The following is a 19,239-nucleotide window of genomic DNA, read 5'->3' as shown; positions in this document are numbered from 1 at the left end:
GCAGCGAAAGTATTGGAAGAGGACTCAAGGGAATATCTAAATGTAAAGCAGCTTCTCATTAAATGAGGATGATCTGATTCCTGCTATGAGTTCAGTTTCCAGTGACTCCTTTAAAAATTCTCTTCAAGATAAGGATAAGAAGACAACAAATGTCAACCAGGAATCTAGCAAAAGGCTGAGAATGGTCAGTTCCAATAAGATAAGACTACAAATTTTGTCATAGATATCTGAATAAATGTCAGACAAAATTAGGACTTTCTAACTCAACTAGAAGCACTTAATTTTTACTGTTAACTATATTTAACCCAGTGAAACTAGGAATCAATTGTGCCATCCAGTGGCTAAAAGGAGTACACATCCATTTAGGAATCTACTTTGGACAAATGACAAGTAATAGATCACACTGTCCTTAAAACTATGATGTCCATATACTGGTATACTGTTCAAGCCAGAACATGTCTGAGAGTAAAGGGATGTTATTGCTGATTAAGCTGGAACAAAAGAAGTAAACTGGAACTGCTCCTCCAAGACCAGATCATATATTCACTCTACTTAAAGTCCAAGAATCTCTCCCTTCTCTGAGAGATTTTTATCTAACACTTATGTTCCCCAATCCAGCTGCAAATAAACTAGGGGTAGAGAGGATATGACTGAGCAAAGTCCAGTGGAACAACACAGTATACTGGTATGAGGGAAAAGTCAAACTCTAAAAAACTCTAAATGTGTGGGGGGGAAAGGTAGGGGCAGCAACTCTAAGGTAACAGACAATCAGAAATGATTCAAGGAATATTTCAGAAAATCCATCTGGCAACAGTGCACAAAATAAAAGGGATTGAGAAGCAAGACTATAATACTACAGGTTACAGATAATGAAAAAGTTGGCTAGTTGTAGCCACAGTCAAGGACAGAAGAGGATATTTTGAAGAGAATACGAAAGATATGAAATCACCCCAGTGTACAATAAAAGAAACTAAGCCTTGTTCTTATTCTAAATCTAGGAAAAGTGATACATTGATAGTGGTATTGGCCTAAAAAAGTTTAAGTCTTAATTTTGGATTCTTTTTTTTAAAAGATTCGTTTGGGTACAATACACCTACAGAAAGAGAAGTGTACTAACAGATTGTGAAAATACTAAAAGGCAAACTTTAATTTGGTGGACTTCTAAGGACAAAGACAATCAACTTTTAATTTAATTATTATTAACCCCTTTTATCATTATCTGTAAATTAACATATTTTCTCAACAGTCACCACAAATCTCCACAAAAAGAAAGACTTTTGAAAACATTCTTGACAAAAGTTAAGCATAATTGATGTTTATAAAGATAATATTCCTCCTAAAGAGAATAAATTTCAAAGGGAAGTGTTCAAAAGGTGGTTTTAACTGAATGTTAAAACAGACCCTTCATTAGTTATTCAAAGGAACAGAGTGCCCTCTACTGGAAGTCATTAAACACAAAATAAATAAAAATACACTTAAATACACAAGTAAAAATACACTTAATTTTTTTAAAGGCCTAGCACTAAATAATTGCTTACACTAGGCAAAGAGTAGGGTTTTTTAAATTTCTAACAAAGAAAAACACAAGAAATAAATGTTTAAAATACTTAAAATAAGACCAAGTCTCTCTCTAATGAAGAAATAAACCTTGAATATTCACATATAAACAACATGTTGCAAATAGCTCTCTTCTGCTAAAAGGAAACATTATCATTAGTTTTGCAGCAAATTCTGGAGAACTGGATTCAAATATGTCCTAAACTGGTATGAAAAGCTTGGCAAAGAAAGGTAGTCTACCAAAACAGTGAGAGACTCCTGTTTTACTGGTATAGGGGATCTGTACAAAAAGCCACAAGGAAACTCGTCTTTAAACTTTACAGCTATGGCCTAAATTTCAATTTCTTTCTGCGTAAAACCATATCAGACCCTGACCATGAACCACAATCAGTAATAAATATTTCTGAGTACTAAAATACTATGCCCGATGATACCAACATGAGGCGGTTAAGGCTTCTTTGAACACACGCAATATGAAACAGTTATAAAACTTTCAGAGTAAAATGTTAACGCCACTGTGGAAAACAGCAGTTTCTTGAAAAATTAAACCATTACCATATGATTCAGCAATTACACTTCTGGAAATATAGCCAAAAGAATTAAAAGGACTAAAACAGATATCTATACACCAATGTTTATAGCCGCATTATTCACAATAGCCAAAAGGTAGAAACAACCAAATGTCCACCAACAGATGAGAGATGAACAAAATGTAGTGTATATACACAATGGAGTATCATTAAGCCTTAAAAAGTAAGGAAATTCTGACACATGCTACAACATGGATAAACCTTGAAGAGCTATGCTGAGTGAAATATGCAAGACACGAAAGGACAAATATTGTATGATTCCTTACATAAGGTAACCAGAATAATCAAAATTATCAAGATAGAATAGTGGTTACCAGTGGTGGGGAGGGGGCAGGGTGAAGTTATATAATGGGCACAGAGTTTTAGTTTAGGTTGATGAAAAATATCTGGAGACAGATAGTGGTCCTGGTTACACAACAATCTAAATGTACTTAATGCCATTGTTGCCTTTTAATATATTTTTATTGATTTCAGAGAGGAAAGGAGAGGGAAAGATAGAAACATCAGTGATGAGAGAGAATCATTGACTGGCTGCCTCCTACACACCCTCTACTGGAGATCAAGCCCACAACCCAGGCATGTGCCCTGGAAATCCTGGTTCATAGGTCGACACTCAACCACTGAGTAACACCGGCTGAGTGCCACTGTAAAGTTTTAATTGTATACTTAAAACTGGTAAAAATGTTACATTTTATGTTATATGTATTTTAACACATGAAATTTCAAGTGATTCCTTATCTGAGTCCACAAATTTACTTATCTCACGAGCTATGTTAAATTCTGAGCTCCCTGAAAGGAAGGTCTTTATCGCAATTCTATAACACCAAAGATTTTAAGCATAGTACTCTCACCTGCTATTGAGCCCTTACTATATGCTTTTGATAATTTCAACCCTTATTCCAATCTAGCTATAGAAATCACTAAACAACTTGAAACAGTCTTACTCTAGTAAATTTATCTAGCAATAATATAAAGTTTTAATTGCTGCATTAAGAGCAAATGAAGGTAGTAGCAATGTTTAGAGGAAAAGATTATACACTTAAAATACAGCTCACTTGAGCATGTTACCTCATGTGCAGAATCCCAATAAGCATGGCAGCCAAACTTGAACTGAGTCTTCCCATAATACAGCAACGACTTAACCGAGAAAGCAAATCAGCAGGTAGACTGGGTAGAAAATATATAAGCTGGACCAAACACTGCTGAGACTCTGCTGGGAGAACCACCACAGTGCCTTCTTGTGGATCTAGTGGGATAGATGAACACATTAAATTCAACTATAAAGATGTACAACACAGAGATTAAATTAATAAAGCAGATAGATTATTTTTACTTATGCTGAATTCCAACATATCAATTACATGAAAAAGTTTTATCATAAAACATATAATGATTGCTTAAGCTATTTTCTAAAGTAAAACATTGAGCATAACCATTATTTATTTAAAGATACATTTATTTAACACTGCAATAATTTCGTACCATCCAAGTTTTTCTTATTTGAAATAAGAACTTTCATGGGGGTAAAGGGATTGGATACAAAGCAAAACAGTAAAAAACAAGCACTTTTGCTAAACAGTGACAATTACAGCATAATCCTAACCTAAAGCAAAAGATCTATTTGTGTGTGTATGTACATGTACACACGTATACACACATACTCCTACATATAAGCAATACTGAAAACAGATTTTAAAATATACCCACAAAAGATGGAAACAAACCAAATGTCCTTCACTTAATGAATGGATAAACATAAGAGGTATACCCATTAAATGAAATACTACTTAGCAATAAAGAAATAAAATACTGAAATATGCTTCAACATGAATGAATCCTAAAAACACTCTAAGAAGCCAGACTCAAAAGGCCCCATATTGCATAATTCCATTTATAAGAAATGTCCACAATAGGCAAATCCAGAGATAGAAATACAGATTAGTGTTTGCCAGGAGCTGGGAAAAGCGAGAATGGGGAGGGTCTACCAATGGGTAGTTTCTTTTGGAGCTGATAAAAGTATTCTAGAATTAGATAGCAATGATGTTTGCACAACCTTGGGAATATATATTTTTTAAAATTTTTAAACTGACCTGCCTCCTTAGCGCAGTAGGCAGCGCGTCAGTCTCATAAAAATTTCTAAACTGTACATTATAAAATGGCAAATTTTATGGGATGTGAATTACATCTCAGTAACAAATGTAAATTATGTATATATATATCGCAGAATGCTTTTAATTGATATTTCTGCCTAAAATATGAGATAGTTCTAGGGACCAGTAAGGCATATTAATATATGAAGTCATACAAGATATCGATTATGATTTAATAAGAAATTTCCCACGAAAGCTTCAAAGGAATTTAAAATACTTGACAATTTTAAATTTGTGAATAGCAGGTAGTTTAAACAATTTAAGAATGCAAGAAGCACCTATAACCATTAACCTTCTAAAACTATTCTAATAAAGAATACTTAGTATTGAAAATTAATTTACTATTTGATGGTTGATTTTGTTTTGGTAATTTAATCATGGCACAAGTAACTTACAATAATTTAAAGGAAAGGCAAACCTAAAGAGCTTCCCTTAGAAACTTCTTTTCTAAATCAGGGTGTACCAATGATCACCTATAAAGTTAAGCAAACTCTTACCATAGATTCGAAGAGCCGTAGCTTGTAAACTTTTTAGTAATTCTTTATTTGCTCGTGCTGCAGCAGTTTGGATGATATCAATAAGCTGTGTTGAGAGTTCAGGGTTTCGGGAGCCAAGATGAGCAAGTTGCAATGGTAAACCAGCCAGCCAACGGGATAACACTTTACTACGATATCTAAGAAAGGCCAAGGAAGAACAAAATAAAGTATAATTTGAAAGACAAGGAACATAAATTTAAACAAAAACAATTTTTAATCTAAATACACCATAAAGTGACAAGTCATCTGCAATAACACATTCACTCATTTAAACCGTTGAGAGCCTATGAAAATACTAGCATCATTTACTTAGTGGCAGCATTTTCTAGGTTTTACCCACTAAGTTTGGAGCACTAAATTATCGACCCATGAACCAAGAGGCCACTGGTTTGATTCCTGGTCTGGGCTCATGCTTGGGTTGTGGGCTCAATCCCCAATAGGGGGGTGTGCAGGAGAGAGACAATCAATGATTCTCTCTTCATTGATGCTTCTATCCATCTCACCCTCTCCCTTCCTCTCTCTGAAATCAATAAAAACATTAACATGTACTACTATTTGTCCTAAGTAGTGTTATTTATTGCACTATATTAACTTATGGATACAGTCAATGTAGGGTGCTCCTGCACTAAAATGGCTTTGAACTTGTGTTATTTCAGTTCTTTAGTATACTTGCTAAAGCTCTAATGTCTCCATTAATCAGGTAACAGCAATCACTTTTGCTGACCCCAAAAAACTTAGTGATTTAAGCATGACTTCTGTCATCACAGACCTGAATTTAAAATCTCAGCTACCTCTATCACCCATTATTTGATTGACAACCACCAATTTATTTAACCTAAGCTTGTTTCCTTCTGTAAAATGAGAGGAGCAGTATCTACCCTTCATAGTAGTACTATGAGAATTATTCAGAAAAATTATGAAAAGTATTTGGCTTATAGTAAAGACTCAAATATATTCTAACAACTCCCTACACTTAACTAGGTATCCCAAATCTCTATCTTCCAAACATCTCTTCCAGACTGTCTCAAATAAACATCAAACTATCCATATCAAGAAACTGACTCCTTAGTTCCAACTCTTCTATTGTCTGTCTCAACTGATAGCACCAAACTAAGCCAGAAACTCTCATCTCTATTGCCCTCATTCTTTTTTTTTTTTTTTTAACATTTTTATTGATTTCAGAGAGAAAGGGAGAGAGGGAGAGAGATAGAAACATCAATGATGAGAGAGAATCATTGATCAGCTGCCTCCTGCACGTCCCACACTGGGGATCGAGCACAACCCAGGGCATGTGTCCTGACCGGGGAATCAAACTATGCCTCCTGGTTCATAGGTTGATGCTCAACCAACTGAGCCACACAGACTAGGGCTCAATCTCCATAATTTTTATGAGAAGCAAAGAAAGGCTGAGGCTGCTATAGGTTGTTCCAACTATCCTTTAGTTATAAGCAGACATACTCAAAGAGGCTTTTATCTGCTCAGTTATGTGTGTAAAGATTACTGGCACTATTCTATATGCTTCTTCATAAAATTATATATCATTTCGTAAACATAACCATCTAGGATTTAATCACCCTATCATCTTATTTAAATAAACTACAAAATTAACTCCGAGTAAAAAAGGCAAAGTAAATGAAACTTTACCTGAATCTGTAAGATCTCAGTTCTTCTTTTTGATAGATTTTACTGAAAAACTTCAGTAACAAAGTCCGAACTGGAAGGATAAGGCCTCTCTGCTGATACAATGTATAAACTGCCTTAATGAGAGACTCTGTAGCCTCTAAAAACATAGAAAAAAACAACTACTTATGAATCAAAAATATTTGGTCATCAGCCCCCAAATTCCTTAAAAGCACAGAGGGTAGTTTTCTTTAGTCCTATAACAAAGCAGATCTTAGCCACAAACTGATGACTATCAATCGAAGTCCTATAGCAATGGCCTAATATAAAAGTCAAACCTACCAGAGATTACAGTATAAACTTTCCTAAGAGACAACAAACCTAAGTAAAGATAACAAAACAGGATATTAGAAAGGTGACTAAGATGGAAACCAAATGGAAAAGCTTTGTTTTTCAATGAGAAAATTAGTAAGTCACACTAAAAACGGACCAAGTGATGTAACTTCAAGCTAGAAGAAATGTAGAGAAAGGCTGGATTCATTCTATAAGAAAAAAAAAGGAAAAAGCTCCCAAATTCTAATCCAACTACATCAGAAAAGAGTATTTCTTCATTAGGCTCGATGGCATTTCCTCTTAATAATAATATCTACCTCCTTTTATACCCATTCTGTAATCTATTAGAAACAGTATCAATTTGCTTCAGGAAGGGACCTATTCATTAAGAAAGGGATGCCCTGGACCATAAACAATTTCAGTGTTTAAGTAGATAATCCTTTATAACTATGCTAGCTACCTTTTATAGCTTGAATGTAATTAACTACATGGAATGTTTGAAAGTTATCAATTCAAATAGCATGCATAAGAGCTCCTCTCACATAAAGATAAAGCAGCACCACCTACCTCTGTTTGGTTGTATCTGCATTAACCTCCAGGATACCCCGAGCAATCTGTTCAGCTGCTTACTATTTAGCCTAGAGCCATCTTCAAGGGTCTCTGTCACAAATTTTCTTATCATTTCTATCCAATAGGAATCCTTCTGCAAAGTTGAGGCATTTGCCAGAGAGACCATGATATCAGACAGTGTTAAATTCAGCAAGAGATGGTCTACATTATTGGAGAGAATCGTGCAATGCTTGATGCTAAAAACAAAGACACATTAATTAAGTTTGGTGTCTACCATGCCTACTTCACTTACAATCCTTAAATAATCTATCAATGAGTCAAAGAAAACTATTTTTCTCCAATGTCACTTTCTTCAGGCTACTGTTACTGATAACATACTAATATTAATTTCATTACCAGTTTCCTCATTGTAAATGAGAGCAGAACTACATGACTTTTAAGATAATTACATAGTGTCTCTCCCAAAAGCATCCACCTCAGCAAATTTTATTAAATTCATATTTATATCATTTGCTATTTGACACTTGGATAGCACAAAACATTCACTTTACAGATTTAAAAAATAAAAATAAAAAAACTTGATGTTCATAGGCTTAAAGTGACTTATTCAAGATCAGCCAAACTACTGCTACTTTTATTTCACACACACACAAATATATATAAAAGGCTAATATGCAAAGTGTCCCCTCGGGAGTTCGATAGCTTGCTAGGACATGCACTGACCACCAGGGGGTGGCACGGAACGAAGAAAGGCCTGTTCACCGGACAGGCCTAGGAACCCTACCCCTGCACTGGGCCTCTATATTAGGTATAAACACTTCACAGTGTAGAAAGTTCAAGTTTAAAGCTATTTATTTTCTCATCATTTCAGGTGAAGCAACTTTTCAAGTCTGTACAGTGGTAAAGAATCACAATACCTTTTATTTGTTTCTTTTTTCCTGTGCTTGGTTATTTCTTTTAAGGCATATGGAAAATGACTCATAAAATGGTGTTTGAAATCTACAAGATAATTCTTTCGAAGCCAAGACTCCTATTAAAATGAGCAAAGATTAGAAAACCTGCTAAAAACAATAATTATAAATAACCAATAAAACTGTAAGCATAAATTTGACAACCTGTCAATGTTCAACTATAAATTTACCATTAAAATACACCTTCTGGCCCAGCTGGTGTGGCTCAGTGGTTGAGTACCGACCTATAAACCAGGAGGGCATGGTTTGTTTCCTGGTCAGGGCACATGCCCAGCTTGTGGGTTCAATCTCCAGTAGGGGGCTTGCAGGAAGCAGCCAATCAATGATTCTCTCTCGTCCTTGATGTTTCACTCTCTCTCTCCCTCGCCCTTCCTCTCTGAAATCAATACAAACATACATATTTTTAAAATACAGCTTCTGTTCATGATATAATACGTAAATAAATTTAAAAATCAGAATAAACTGTTAGAGCATCTAGTTTTCACCCACAGTTCTTTAGGTGCTTAATAATTATTTTTACTTGAATTTTATCTACTGTTCAAGAGAAGGAGGGAGAGAATCGAAGAAAACCCTGAACTTGAACCACTAACACAATATTTATAAAATACACATATTTATAAAATACACAAGTCTTCTACCTAGTGTTCTATTTATATCATAACACTATTCCCCATCAATTTCATTATTTCCTATTAAAGGTCGTCGACACTTCTCTAAAATTCTTCAGCAGTATTTGTGAATGTACCATTCATTCTCTCCTACCTGAAACACTGTCTAATTCCAGATTACAATACTTTTTTCCTCCCATCCAGAGGACCAACCATTCCATTTTTCCAGACTGAGGGGTTTCTTGGGATGTGGGACTTGAGGTGCTAACTGCTCACCATATAGCTCCTTAAGTGTCCTTTACTAGATTCTTCTCTTTCCTGGCCTATAAATGTAGTCCCAACATCTCCTCTTGGACTTCTAATAGGCATCTTAAATTTAACATGAATAAACTGAACTCCTAGCCCGTTCCCCAGCAGCCACACTGCCATTTGGACATGCATCATCCTTGCTCCTTTCCTTCACTATGCACACCAGCCGTTCTGCTGGCTTTACCAGAACCTAGCTGCTACTTATCATTTCAACCACTAGATACCATTCTACTCCAAGCCACTTTATCTCCCACCTAGACTACAATAGCCTTCTAACTGCTCTCCCTGCTTTTCCTGTTGCCCCACATAAGTTAGTTCTCCACAAAGCAGCCAGGGTGACCTTATAAACATAAAAAAACATAAATCACTCTTCAAAATAGTAATACAGAAAGGGAGAAAGGGCACAGGAATGTAGGTAGAGCAGAACTTTTCATCTATGGGACAGATGGTCTGAGTTTGGGCTCTACAAGTTAGCTGGATAGTGAGCCCATGTGAGTTCATTAGTGTTCTATGTGTAAATTCAACATATTAAAGTTAAATAAACATAATTCAGACTGTGTCACTCCTTTACTCAAAACCCTCCAATGTCTTTTCACCACCCTCAGGTTAAAATCCAAACTCCTCATCATGGACCACATGGTCTCATGTGATCTGGCCACTGTCACTATTTCTCGCTCATCTTCTACCATTCTCCTAGTACCTTACGTACACAGCCCTTCCTGCCATTCCTCTTCAACTTCTCACACTTCAGGGCCTTTGCCCTTGCTGTTCCGTATGCTTAGAAGGTTCTTCCCACGGGTCTTCACCAGACTTGCTTCTTCACTTCATTCAGTGGCATTTCCTGACTCTGTTCCAGCACATATTCGCTCCCCTGCTTTACTTTTATCTTTCTTCCTAGTACTAGCATTATATATTTGTTTACCATCTATCAACCCCACCAGAAGGTAAGTACTGTGAAGGCAAGCACTTTGTCAGTCACGTTTATCTCTGTACTCCCAGAGCCTAGACTAGCACCTAGCTCACTGTAGAGCAGTGCTGTTCAACAGACCTTTCTGCAATGATGAAACTATGCCTTATGTGTTGTCCAAAATAGTAGCCACTAGCCACATGTAACTATTGAACACTTGAAATATAGCAGTGTGACTGAGGGCTTGAATCTTAACTAATTTAAACAGCCACATTTATAGACACTCAATAAATCTTTGATAAATTATTATACCTGACTATTCTTCACAAATTCTAACCCTTGTGGGAAAAAGACAATAGCTATGATACCTAGAGACAAAAAGTAGCAAGCATTAAAATACAAAACTAAGACACAATGAAACTTCTATAGTGTGTAATTAGAACTCTGAGACTTCATTTAGGTTAATTTCACTCACACTACACCTGCAAGTACAGCTTACCTACAATAAAAGTAATGTTTAGAGATTTTTCTGATCTTACACCCTTTGTCAAGATAAAAGAGCATACACTCAGCAAGTTCGTGTGTAGCGTCTTCTCTAAAACAAAAGTAATACAAAAAAACTCAGGGATGGTTATTAGATCTTTAGTGTGATCCATTTCTACTAAACTTGGCAATGTGACACAAACCAGAAGAGACTACTTAATCAGCCATTTTTTATCCCTAGAAGTGGCCACCAGGTACTAGAATGTTCCTACATAAACAATCTGCCATAAGCAATAAATTGTAACCCCACTGTGAATCATAACTAATGAAAATAAGCATAATAAAAGTTATGCATTTCACTTAATAATTTTTAATATTCAGATAACGCTCTCACAAAGCTATTTTAATTCGTTGTTTGGAGTAAAAGTAAAAAAAAAAAAAAAAAAAAAAAAAGATTACAATTAAACCCTAAGAATTTTTTGGAAAATGTGTAATTCCCCCTGCCAGGTGGCTCGGTTGGTTGAAGCATCACCAACCCCGTACACCAAAAGGTTTCAGGTTCAGTTCCCTGTCAGGGTGCGTATGTGAGGCAACCCATGTTTTTCTCTCTCTCTCCCTCTCCCCTCCCTCTCTAAAATCAATAAACATGTCTTCAGGCAAGGATTTTAAAAAGAAGAGAAAATGTATAACCAATTAGTGGTAATATGCTAATATCGAATCTGCCCATTTATGATAAAGGGTATCACTAAGAAAATAAAGAACCCGTTAGTTCTCACCAATTTGTGGTTTTCATCATGTTGTTTAGAAAGTTTCCACAGAAGGGAAATAATATTAAGAACTTGCTGCATAACCTGCAGTGGTTCTCGTTCTACACCATTTCCAACAGAAGTAGCTAGTTGTGGAGGAACAGCTTCAATCCAGCACTCGATCAGCAATGGAATTATTATCTCAATAAATCCTTTGAGGTTTTCAGTAGATGACAAGCCTTCATCCACACTGCCTAGTCCTCCAATCAGGTTCCTAAGAAAGGATGAGAATGAAAAATATTTAATGATTAAAAATTATTCCTTGCTTAATGTAAATCTTAAATATAAAGTACCAGTAAAATAAAGAACCATGAATTGACAATTGTATTGATCAAGACTAGTAAGAAAAATAAAATTCTAAGATGACAAAGCCAAGAGGCTATGAAGCTTTACTTCTCAATAGGCTTTGCTAAAAATGAATAAATTAATACTTTCAAATGACTCCTCCCATCAGTAAATAAAACCAAATCATGAATAACTGTTATGAAAACTATGAAAGACAACTGCATGTCTTCCCACCATTAGTCATCAATTGTCAGCAGTTATAATTCAATATAGGAAAACTGATGTGGACATAACTGAAATCCTTCTTACCGTAGCCTGAACTGTGAACTGACATTTGGCTGTGAACCCCCATTTTCATAAACCTGGATGTGTTGCTGGTCGTTGGCATGTTCCTTCCAGTTGATAAAAATGGAGTTGCTAGTGGCATGGGGATTTTCTTTTTGTTCCTGAAGTCCTTCACTTTCTCTCAACCTACTGGATCCATCTGCCAAGGCCTGAAGGAATTTACTGAGTCTCACTAAGACTTTCAGCCTCCACTGCTGAGAAGTGAGTCTCCGATTAGGGTTTACAGAAAGTATCCAGGACTGGGATCTGTCTCTATTTACCAATCCTTTGGACAGCTGCTGATGAGAAATAAGTTCTACAAAATTCTTAAGCAATATACTGCTACGGCCAGTAATTAGTGCTGGGTACTCTTCCAGCAGAATGTCCAAAACTTTTAAAGAGTCCTCCTGAATTCCTTCAGTAATGTGAGTCATGGCACTAGAGAGATGGGCACTTACCAAAGGAAAAAATGGAGAAATTTGTTCAGCTCGTATTTTGGGGGCCAGGAATTGAAGAAGTTGAACTGCTGCTAATCGTACATTAGCATCTTTATCTGTAAACACAGCAGTAACTTCACTTAATATGTTTGAAAGGTGTGCATCAATTATAAATGGGTATTGAGATAAAAGGTCTTTAAGTCCAAGAAGAGCGCTTTGTTTAACCCCAGCATTATAGTGATGCATCTGTGAGAGCAAATCCTATAAAAAAATACAAAAGTACAGGTTTTAGGTATATATACACACACACTTATATATGTGCATTATATCATTTTCAAACAAACATGCTATCTAAAACTATACTGATTAACTGACACTTCTTGGGGAAACTGCTTCAATAAGTATTTCTAAATAACACTTAGCTTTTATTAAGATCAGAAACACAGTTTTATCTTTAAAGTACTTCTAGACTAATAAAAATATTACATAATTTTTCGTTAGAATTTTCTTTTTGAAAATAACCTGCATGCAGACTTAGGCACACTATCATCACTACCATTTAAAGACCTACTATGTACTAAACATATGCTGGGTACATTCTCATACTCTTAATTTAACAGGCCCTTTCTATTTTAAGTGGTTTTTCAGGGTATATATGTATTTTAATTATAACATGTGTCAATTTTCTTTGTGGAATAATTTACATAATCTGTGAAAAAAACATGACTTCGAATACCTTTTGACATTATTTAACCTTTGGAGCTTAAAAGCAAAACTAGAAAACACATATCATCTCAAAGACTTGTTCACAAATATTCATTACAGTCAAAAAGTGGGAACAATCAAATGTCTATCAACGTTAAGAAAATGTAATATAACCATGCACTGGAATATTATTTGACAACACAAAAGAATTAAGTACTGCTCTGATATATGCTATAATAAGAATGAATCTCATAAATATGCTAATTAAAAGACCAATTACAAAAGACCTGGTATTGTATGATTCCAATTCTTTGAAATGCCCAGAAGCAAATCTATGCAAATAGAAAGTGGATAAGTGGCTGCCTAGGGCTAGAGGGAAGGAACAGGAGTGACTTTATAAGAGTATGTATAGCATTTCTTTCTGAAGTGATAAAAAATGTTTTAAAATTAGATTATCGTGAGAGCATAACTGTAAATATTTTTAAAACCACTGAATTGTCACTGTAATGGGTGAATTTTATTATATATAAATTACATTTCAATAAAGCTGTTAAATTTTTAAGTAAAACTACTGCTCAAACTTCAATTAACTTCACACATTTATATATATATTATTTTATATATATATAAAAGCCTGAGCGACTGAACGACCAAACAACAGAATGACTGGTCCACCGGTCGCTATAACACGCACTGACCACCAGGGGACAGACGCTCAACGCACAGGATCGGGCTCCCTCCTGTCTGGGCCTGTGGGGATCGGGTCGAAACTGGCTATCTGACATCCCCCGAGGGGTCCCAGATTGCAAGTGGGCACAGGTCAGGCCGAGGGACCCCACCGGTGCATGAATCCGTGCATCGGGCCTCTAGTGAATCTATAAGCTGTGTCATAAGGGTTCAAAAAATGAGCAAGATAGAAGCCTATCTTATCTCAATGTGCTATAATAAATAGCTTGGAGAAAAAAACAGCTTGAAAACTGAAACTTCAAAAACTTGACATATCAAGAAGTAAAACACAAGGTATTTCCAAGTGATATATTAAATCATCAACTAAGTATACAAGGGAGAAATCACTGTGGATTTAGTTGAGCAAGTCTTTCTGGGGGAGGTGGGAAAACTGCAGTGGCAACATCAGACCAGGGTAACAGATGAACTCCAAATTCCAGCCATCAATAAGCCCTAAGAGTTAAAACAACTTCTCACAAAAACCTAACTTTCTAGGTGATTTCAAAAAAAATCTAATTTTATCAAAATAATATTTATGATTTACCTTTATGTTAAGTTTTCTATTGTTTGTTGGAAGTGTTCCATCCTCTTTGAGTTGCTCAGGCAGATGTATAGTCTTCGTTTTAAAGTTTGTAACAGTAGCATTTTCTAACTTGGGCTTCTTTTTACCAACTTTTAGTTTTACTTTTTGAAAATCATCTTGGCGTTTTCTTTTTTTGGTCATTCTTGAGTGCTATAATGAAAAGAATTAATTTAAAAATGATGGATAAAGACAAAATAAACTATGAAAGAATAAAGGTATTTTTCAACATTTACATTATCATTTATACCAAAGGTAATCAAGAATCAAGGCCAACAGTGAGTATACCAAAGGATCAAAATATTAAATGGAAAATACCTTTACCAAGTAGCAATAAAAAAAAAATTAATTTAGCCAGGAGACTTGTAAAAGAGAAGCCATTAACAATAAGGCAACCGGCTTGCCCCTGATTTGTCAAGGTTTTTTAACCATGGAACCTTCTGTAAAGCAATGTGCTAAATGGAAACCTTTTGAAATTTTCTATGGGGATGTGGCGGGTGAAGGCTGAGAGTGGGTTGGAAAGCAGCACAGAGTTCCTAAGATATCTTGTATCTACTCTGAACGTTAGCAAAACAAAGCCAAGTTTGGAAACAAAAGTTGTTATTTAATGAAGCCTGTAATGGGAAAAGTTTCATGAACCTAAGTTGGGTACTTGAAAAATGGGTAAGATACAGATATGCAGCAAGGAGAGTTAATGAGCATTTCATGAGCAAAGAAAATGGTATAGATCAGGAGTAGGGGATAAGCCTGATATAGGCAAAAAAATGAAGATACCAGCATTTTGAACACGGGGGCAAGTTCATACTAGACATAAACATAACACAGTATCCGAAAAACAGTATAAAAGGAAATAAATAACAGCGGGATAAGGAACAAGACCAATTAGGCCATTACTATAATAAATCGGACATGACCATGTCATCCTGACTTCCCCCTCTTCACCATATTCTTTCAACTTATATCCAAACCTTACCACTTACACACAAAACCTTTGATCTGTGCTTCCTACCCCCACCCCCCGGGCACTTCTTCCACTCTTTATCTCTAACCTAGACTGTTCAAGAGTTTTCCCACAGGTTTCATTGCTTGTCTCGAGTGTCTACTCCCTAGTCCATTTCTAAACACATGTGACCAAGGCTCAGGAGCTTTCAGGGGCTTCTCTACTCCCTTTACTGTGAAGGCCTTAGCTGGACATATCACGTCCTTCCCACCTCCTCTTCAGCTTTCTCTTCCTACAAGCTAACTTCTGTCTAAAAAATGTCTCCTGTACCTAGAACCAGCTCAGCGTTTCTTGAAGCCTTTTCTACACACTACAAAAATAATGAATTCTACCTTCCACTGTATACCCCACTGGAACAGTACCTCTGAAATAAATAAAACATCTTCTGTTCTATCAAAATTATCCTATGCCTGGCTTTTTTTTTTTTTTTAAGTTAATGCTATACATGAGTGTCCAAAAAATTTGAGTAAGATGAAGGTTTGCATTATTGGGAGAAAAATGGCTGGTGCAAGTCCAGCAGCTCAAGTTCCAGGAATCCAGAAGCCACTTGCCTATAAGCTATGGGTTAGGATTTGGCTATATAAGTTAAGGGCAGATTCTAGAGACAGAGTGATTAGGTTCTTATTAAGGCCACCACTTTCTGGCTGTAGTTAACCACTGTGCCTCAGTTTTTATCTACAATATAGGGATAATAATAATACATACTTCGTCATACAGTTGTTATGAGGTAGGATGAATGAGGAGGAAATGAGTTCATTATTTGTAAAACACTCAGAACTGTGCCTGGCACACTGGTAAACATATAAGCTGTAAGCACAAATATGTATAATTTCTTAAAGTATCTGGACTAGTACATACCAAGCACACTATTAGATGCATTACATACATTAGCATTCATTTCTCACAAAACTATATGAGGGAAGGTGGAACTAAACCCATTTTAGAGATGTGGCTCGGAAAGGTTAGTCCTTTATTAAGAAGTTGAAGAGGGCCTGGCTGGTGTGTCTTAGTGTCGACCTATGAACCAGGAGGTCACAGTTCGATTCCTGGTCAGGGCACATACCCAGGCTGCAGGCTCCATCCCCAGTGTGGGGCGTGCAGGAGGCAGCTGGTCAGTGAGTCTCTCTCATCATTAATGTTTCTCTCTCTTTCTCCATCTCCCTTTCTCTCTGAAATCAATAAAAATATTTTTTTAAAAGTTGAAGAGGGACCCATACATAAGACAGTTCTGCATAAATATACTAGAATCAAGGTGAAAATTGGAAAACTGAGTAGAAAAAGGGCTCACCTTATTTCCCTTATCCCATTTCCAAGTTTTCATCCCACCCACACCTCTTGTTATTCTAGTCTAAAAAAACTAAAACAAAAAAAATGGGTCCAACTTAAAAAAAAAATAGTCCCTAATACTTACCTGGCCTCTTTTAATACCAAAGAAAAAGTTTTTAATTGAGCAAGTACACTCTGTGAGCGTTCCCTACAATTTATTAACTAGTATCAGAGAAAAAAAAAATAAATGGTACAAGACATTCAGAAAATGCGAATGAATTAACTAGCCCTCCAAATCCTCTGTGCTACCTTTAGACACTAAATACCTAATGGATATCCAACAGCCTGCAGTCAAGTTTATGCCATATTATCCATCATTTTGTAGTTGTTAACACTTGTGTTTTCCCTCGGTTAGGAAAATTAAGAGGGCTGAACGCCCTTCCTTGACTTCTTTAAGGCTGGTAAGATTATTTTTATGGTACACGGAGACCATTTCCATACTAGGAACTCAAGTTCCATTTCTGTTATTTTCACTCGAGATACAAACTGTCAAAGCACCGCACACCAAGCAGCCTGACTAAGCCACTCTCACACCAGCGCGGACTGACTAGAAGGCAGGCACGCCAGCTCCGGGGCTGCACACTCCCATCCCGGGAGCGCCTACGTGGGTGAGCCCCCAAACCGAACCTCACGCATTCCAAACGCCGGTCTTCTAACTGCAACAGAAGGGGGATGCTGGCGTATCAGGATTCCCACCAAACCGCATTCCAGCTCATTGGTCGGCCACCTCTTTTCCCTCCCTAACTTCCAAAATTCTTTTTTTTCCCCCAAAGTAGGAAGGAGAAAGCACCCTGCACTCAAGTCTCTGAACATTTCCTCTCCAACCCCTTTTCCGCTCATGAGCTCCCCCAAACTCTACCGAGGGGTCCAATCGGAGACACCGGCTGCTCGACAGAACCGGTGGCCCGGGCCCCCTCCACACCTGGACGGCGCGTGGGAGACGACGGCTCCTCCCCTCCCCAAGTCTTCAGTCTCGCACCCCAGAAGTGAACACCCCCCTGGATTTGGAGGAACGATCGTTCCTCCTGCTCCCGTGCAGCGCAGTCAGGACCAGAGCCGGGGCCCAATCCACGCACACCCGCCTGAAAGTCTCCCGGACCCAAACCGCGCGAACCCGCCCAGTCACCGGAGGCGCTTCCAACGCCCGCAGGCAGCCGCCTCCGCACGGCCCGGCCCGGCCCCCGGGGCGAGCTCCGCAGGGGCGCTCCAGCCCGGCGCCCGCGGGGCGCAGACCGGCCTCCGCCGGCCCTGCCCGCCTGGGCCGCGGACAGGGGGGCGAGGGCCCCGCGCGCCGTCCCGCGCCCCGGGAGGGCCTGGCCCGATGGGCGCCGGCCCCCTCACCTGAGAGTCGGGCGGGGCCCCGGGGCGCGGAGGCAGCGAGGAAGGGCGTCGGTGCAGAGGCCCTCGGAGGGACAGCGTGCGCCGCCGGCCTCAGCCTCTCGCTCCCGGAGCGTGTTTTCAAATCCCCGAGTCCTCACGCGGCCGCGTCTCCTTCCGCCGCCCGGAAATCAGGGCCCCTCCCCCGCCGCGCCGCGCTCACGTGACCGCGACCCGCAGCCGCGCGCAGCCAGGGAGGCGGGAGCGGCCGCGGCAGGTCCCGCCCCCGGGAGGCGGGGGCCGGCGCCGGAAGCCCCCGCGCTCCGGGAGCAGAGGATGGAGAGCGCTGGACCCGAGCACAGAGCGGGGTGCGTGGTCCGGCCCTGAATTCCCGGACCTGCGCGGGGGTGCTGCCCAGGTTACGGCGGGCAGACGGCTGCCTTTCTCCCTGCTCCAGACCACGGTGCTTCAGACCTAAAGGCACATCCGAAGAAGAATATACGTTGAATGGAATTGAGGAAAGTTTCATTGGAACTGCAAGGGTCATAGAATCCCTGGGGACTGGAACCTGGATGGAGCAATCAAGAATCACTTGACAGAAGGCAAAATACACCTAGAAGCTGGAGTCTTAGTGGAGGGTTTTCCCTAATACTTCCGTTTCTCAGCACCAAGATTCCCGCTCCTGAAATTTAGTGGGCCCAGAGAAATTAAGGGAGAGATTAAAATGCCTAGGAAGGGGATGAGAAATCAAGGAGACTGGGTCTTTGAAGGATACCCTTGCCCAAGATTGGCAGGTGGTGTGGAGGAAAGAACCTCAGTTAATGGATTTTAGACCTTGATTCAAATTTCTCTTTACAGCTTACCAGATAGATATACGACTGAGTAACGTTGACAACCGTATGAGCCTCAGTTTACTGGGTAGGGATTCAGAGGTAACCTGAGATCCAAGCACTGGACACAAAGACGTTTGCTCACCAATTTTTAAAGATCAGATTTCTTATAAACATTTCTGGATTTCTGTTTTTTCTTGAAAATGTGGTTTATATGATCAGAGATAAAGTGGCAGACCAAGGTGCTCACCTCTCTTTCCTGGCAACAC

At 38.5% G+C, this 19,239-nt stretch overlaps 2 protein-coding genes across 2 annotated transcripts in view; one reads left to right on the top strand and one right to left on the bottom strand.

Moving 5' to 3' along the window:
• The window catches only part of INVS (inversin), a 152,513-nt gene extending 134,626 nt beyond the window's left edge, over window positions 1-17,887 (top strand). Inside the window, exon 17 of the mRNA XM_079791106.1 lies at window positions 17,303-17,887. Coding sequence (XP_079647232.1) covers window positions 17,303-17,340 — 38 coding nt within the window. The 3' untranslated portion in view covers window positions 17,341-17,887. The remainder of the gene's footprint in view (window positions 1-17,302) is intronic.
• Window positions 1-18,338, bottom strand: part of TEX10 (testis expressed 10) — a 32,863-nt gene extending 14,525 nt beyond the window's left edge. Inside the window, exons 1-9 of the mRNA XM_079791108.1 lie at window positions 18,165-18,338; window positions 14,462-14,650; window positions 12,035-12,747; window positions 11,411-11,654; window positions 8,274-8,386; window positions 7,354-7,592; window positions 6,478-6,613; window positions 4,795-4,970; window positions 3,216-3,393 (exon numbers count right to left, since the gene is read on the bottom strand). Coding sequence (XP_079647234.1) covers window positions 3,216-3,393; window positions 4,795-4,970; window positions 6,478-6,613; window positions 7,354-7,592; window positions 8,274-8,386; window positions 11,411-11,654; window positions 12,035-12,747; window positions 14,462-14,641 — 1,979 coding nt within the window. The 5' untranslated portion in view covers window positions 14,642-14,650; window positions 18,165-18,338. The remainder of the gene's footprint in view (window positions 1-3,215; window positions 3,394-4,794; window positions 4,971-6,477; window positions 6,614-7,353; window positions 7,593-8,273; window positions 8,387-11,410; window positions 11,655-12,034; window positions 12,748-14,461; window positions 14,651-18,164) is intronic.
• Between the last annotated feature and the right edge of the window lie 901 nt (window positions 18,339-19,239).

This window comes from Cnephaeus nilssonii, assembly GCF_951640355.1.
Source record: "Cnephaeus nilssonii genome assembly, chromosome: 14".
In the NCBI taxonomy this organism is placed as follows: Eukaryota; Metazoa; Chordata; class Mammalia; order Chiroptera; family Vespertilionidae; genus Cnephaeus; species Cnephaeus nilssonii.
The sequence above is the reverse complement of the archived record's forward strand: the minus strand, read 5'-3'. Positions and strand labels throughout refer to the sequence as shown.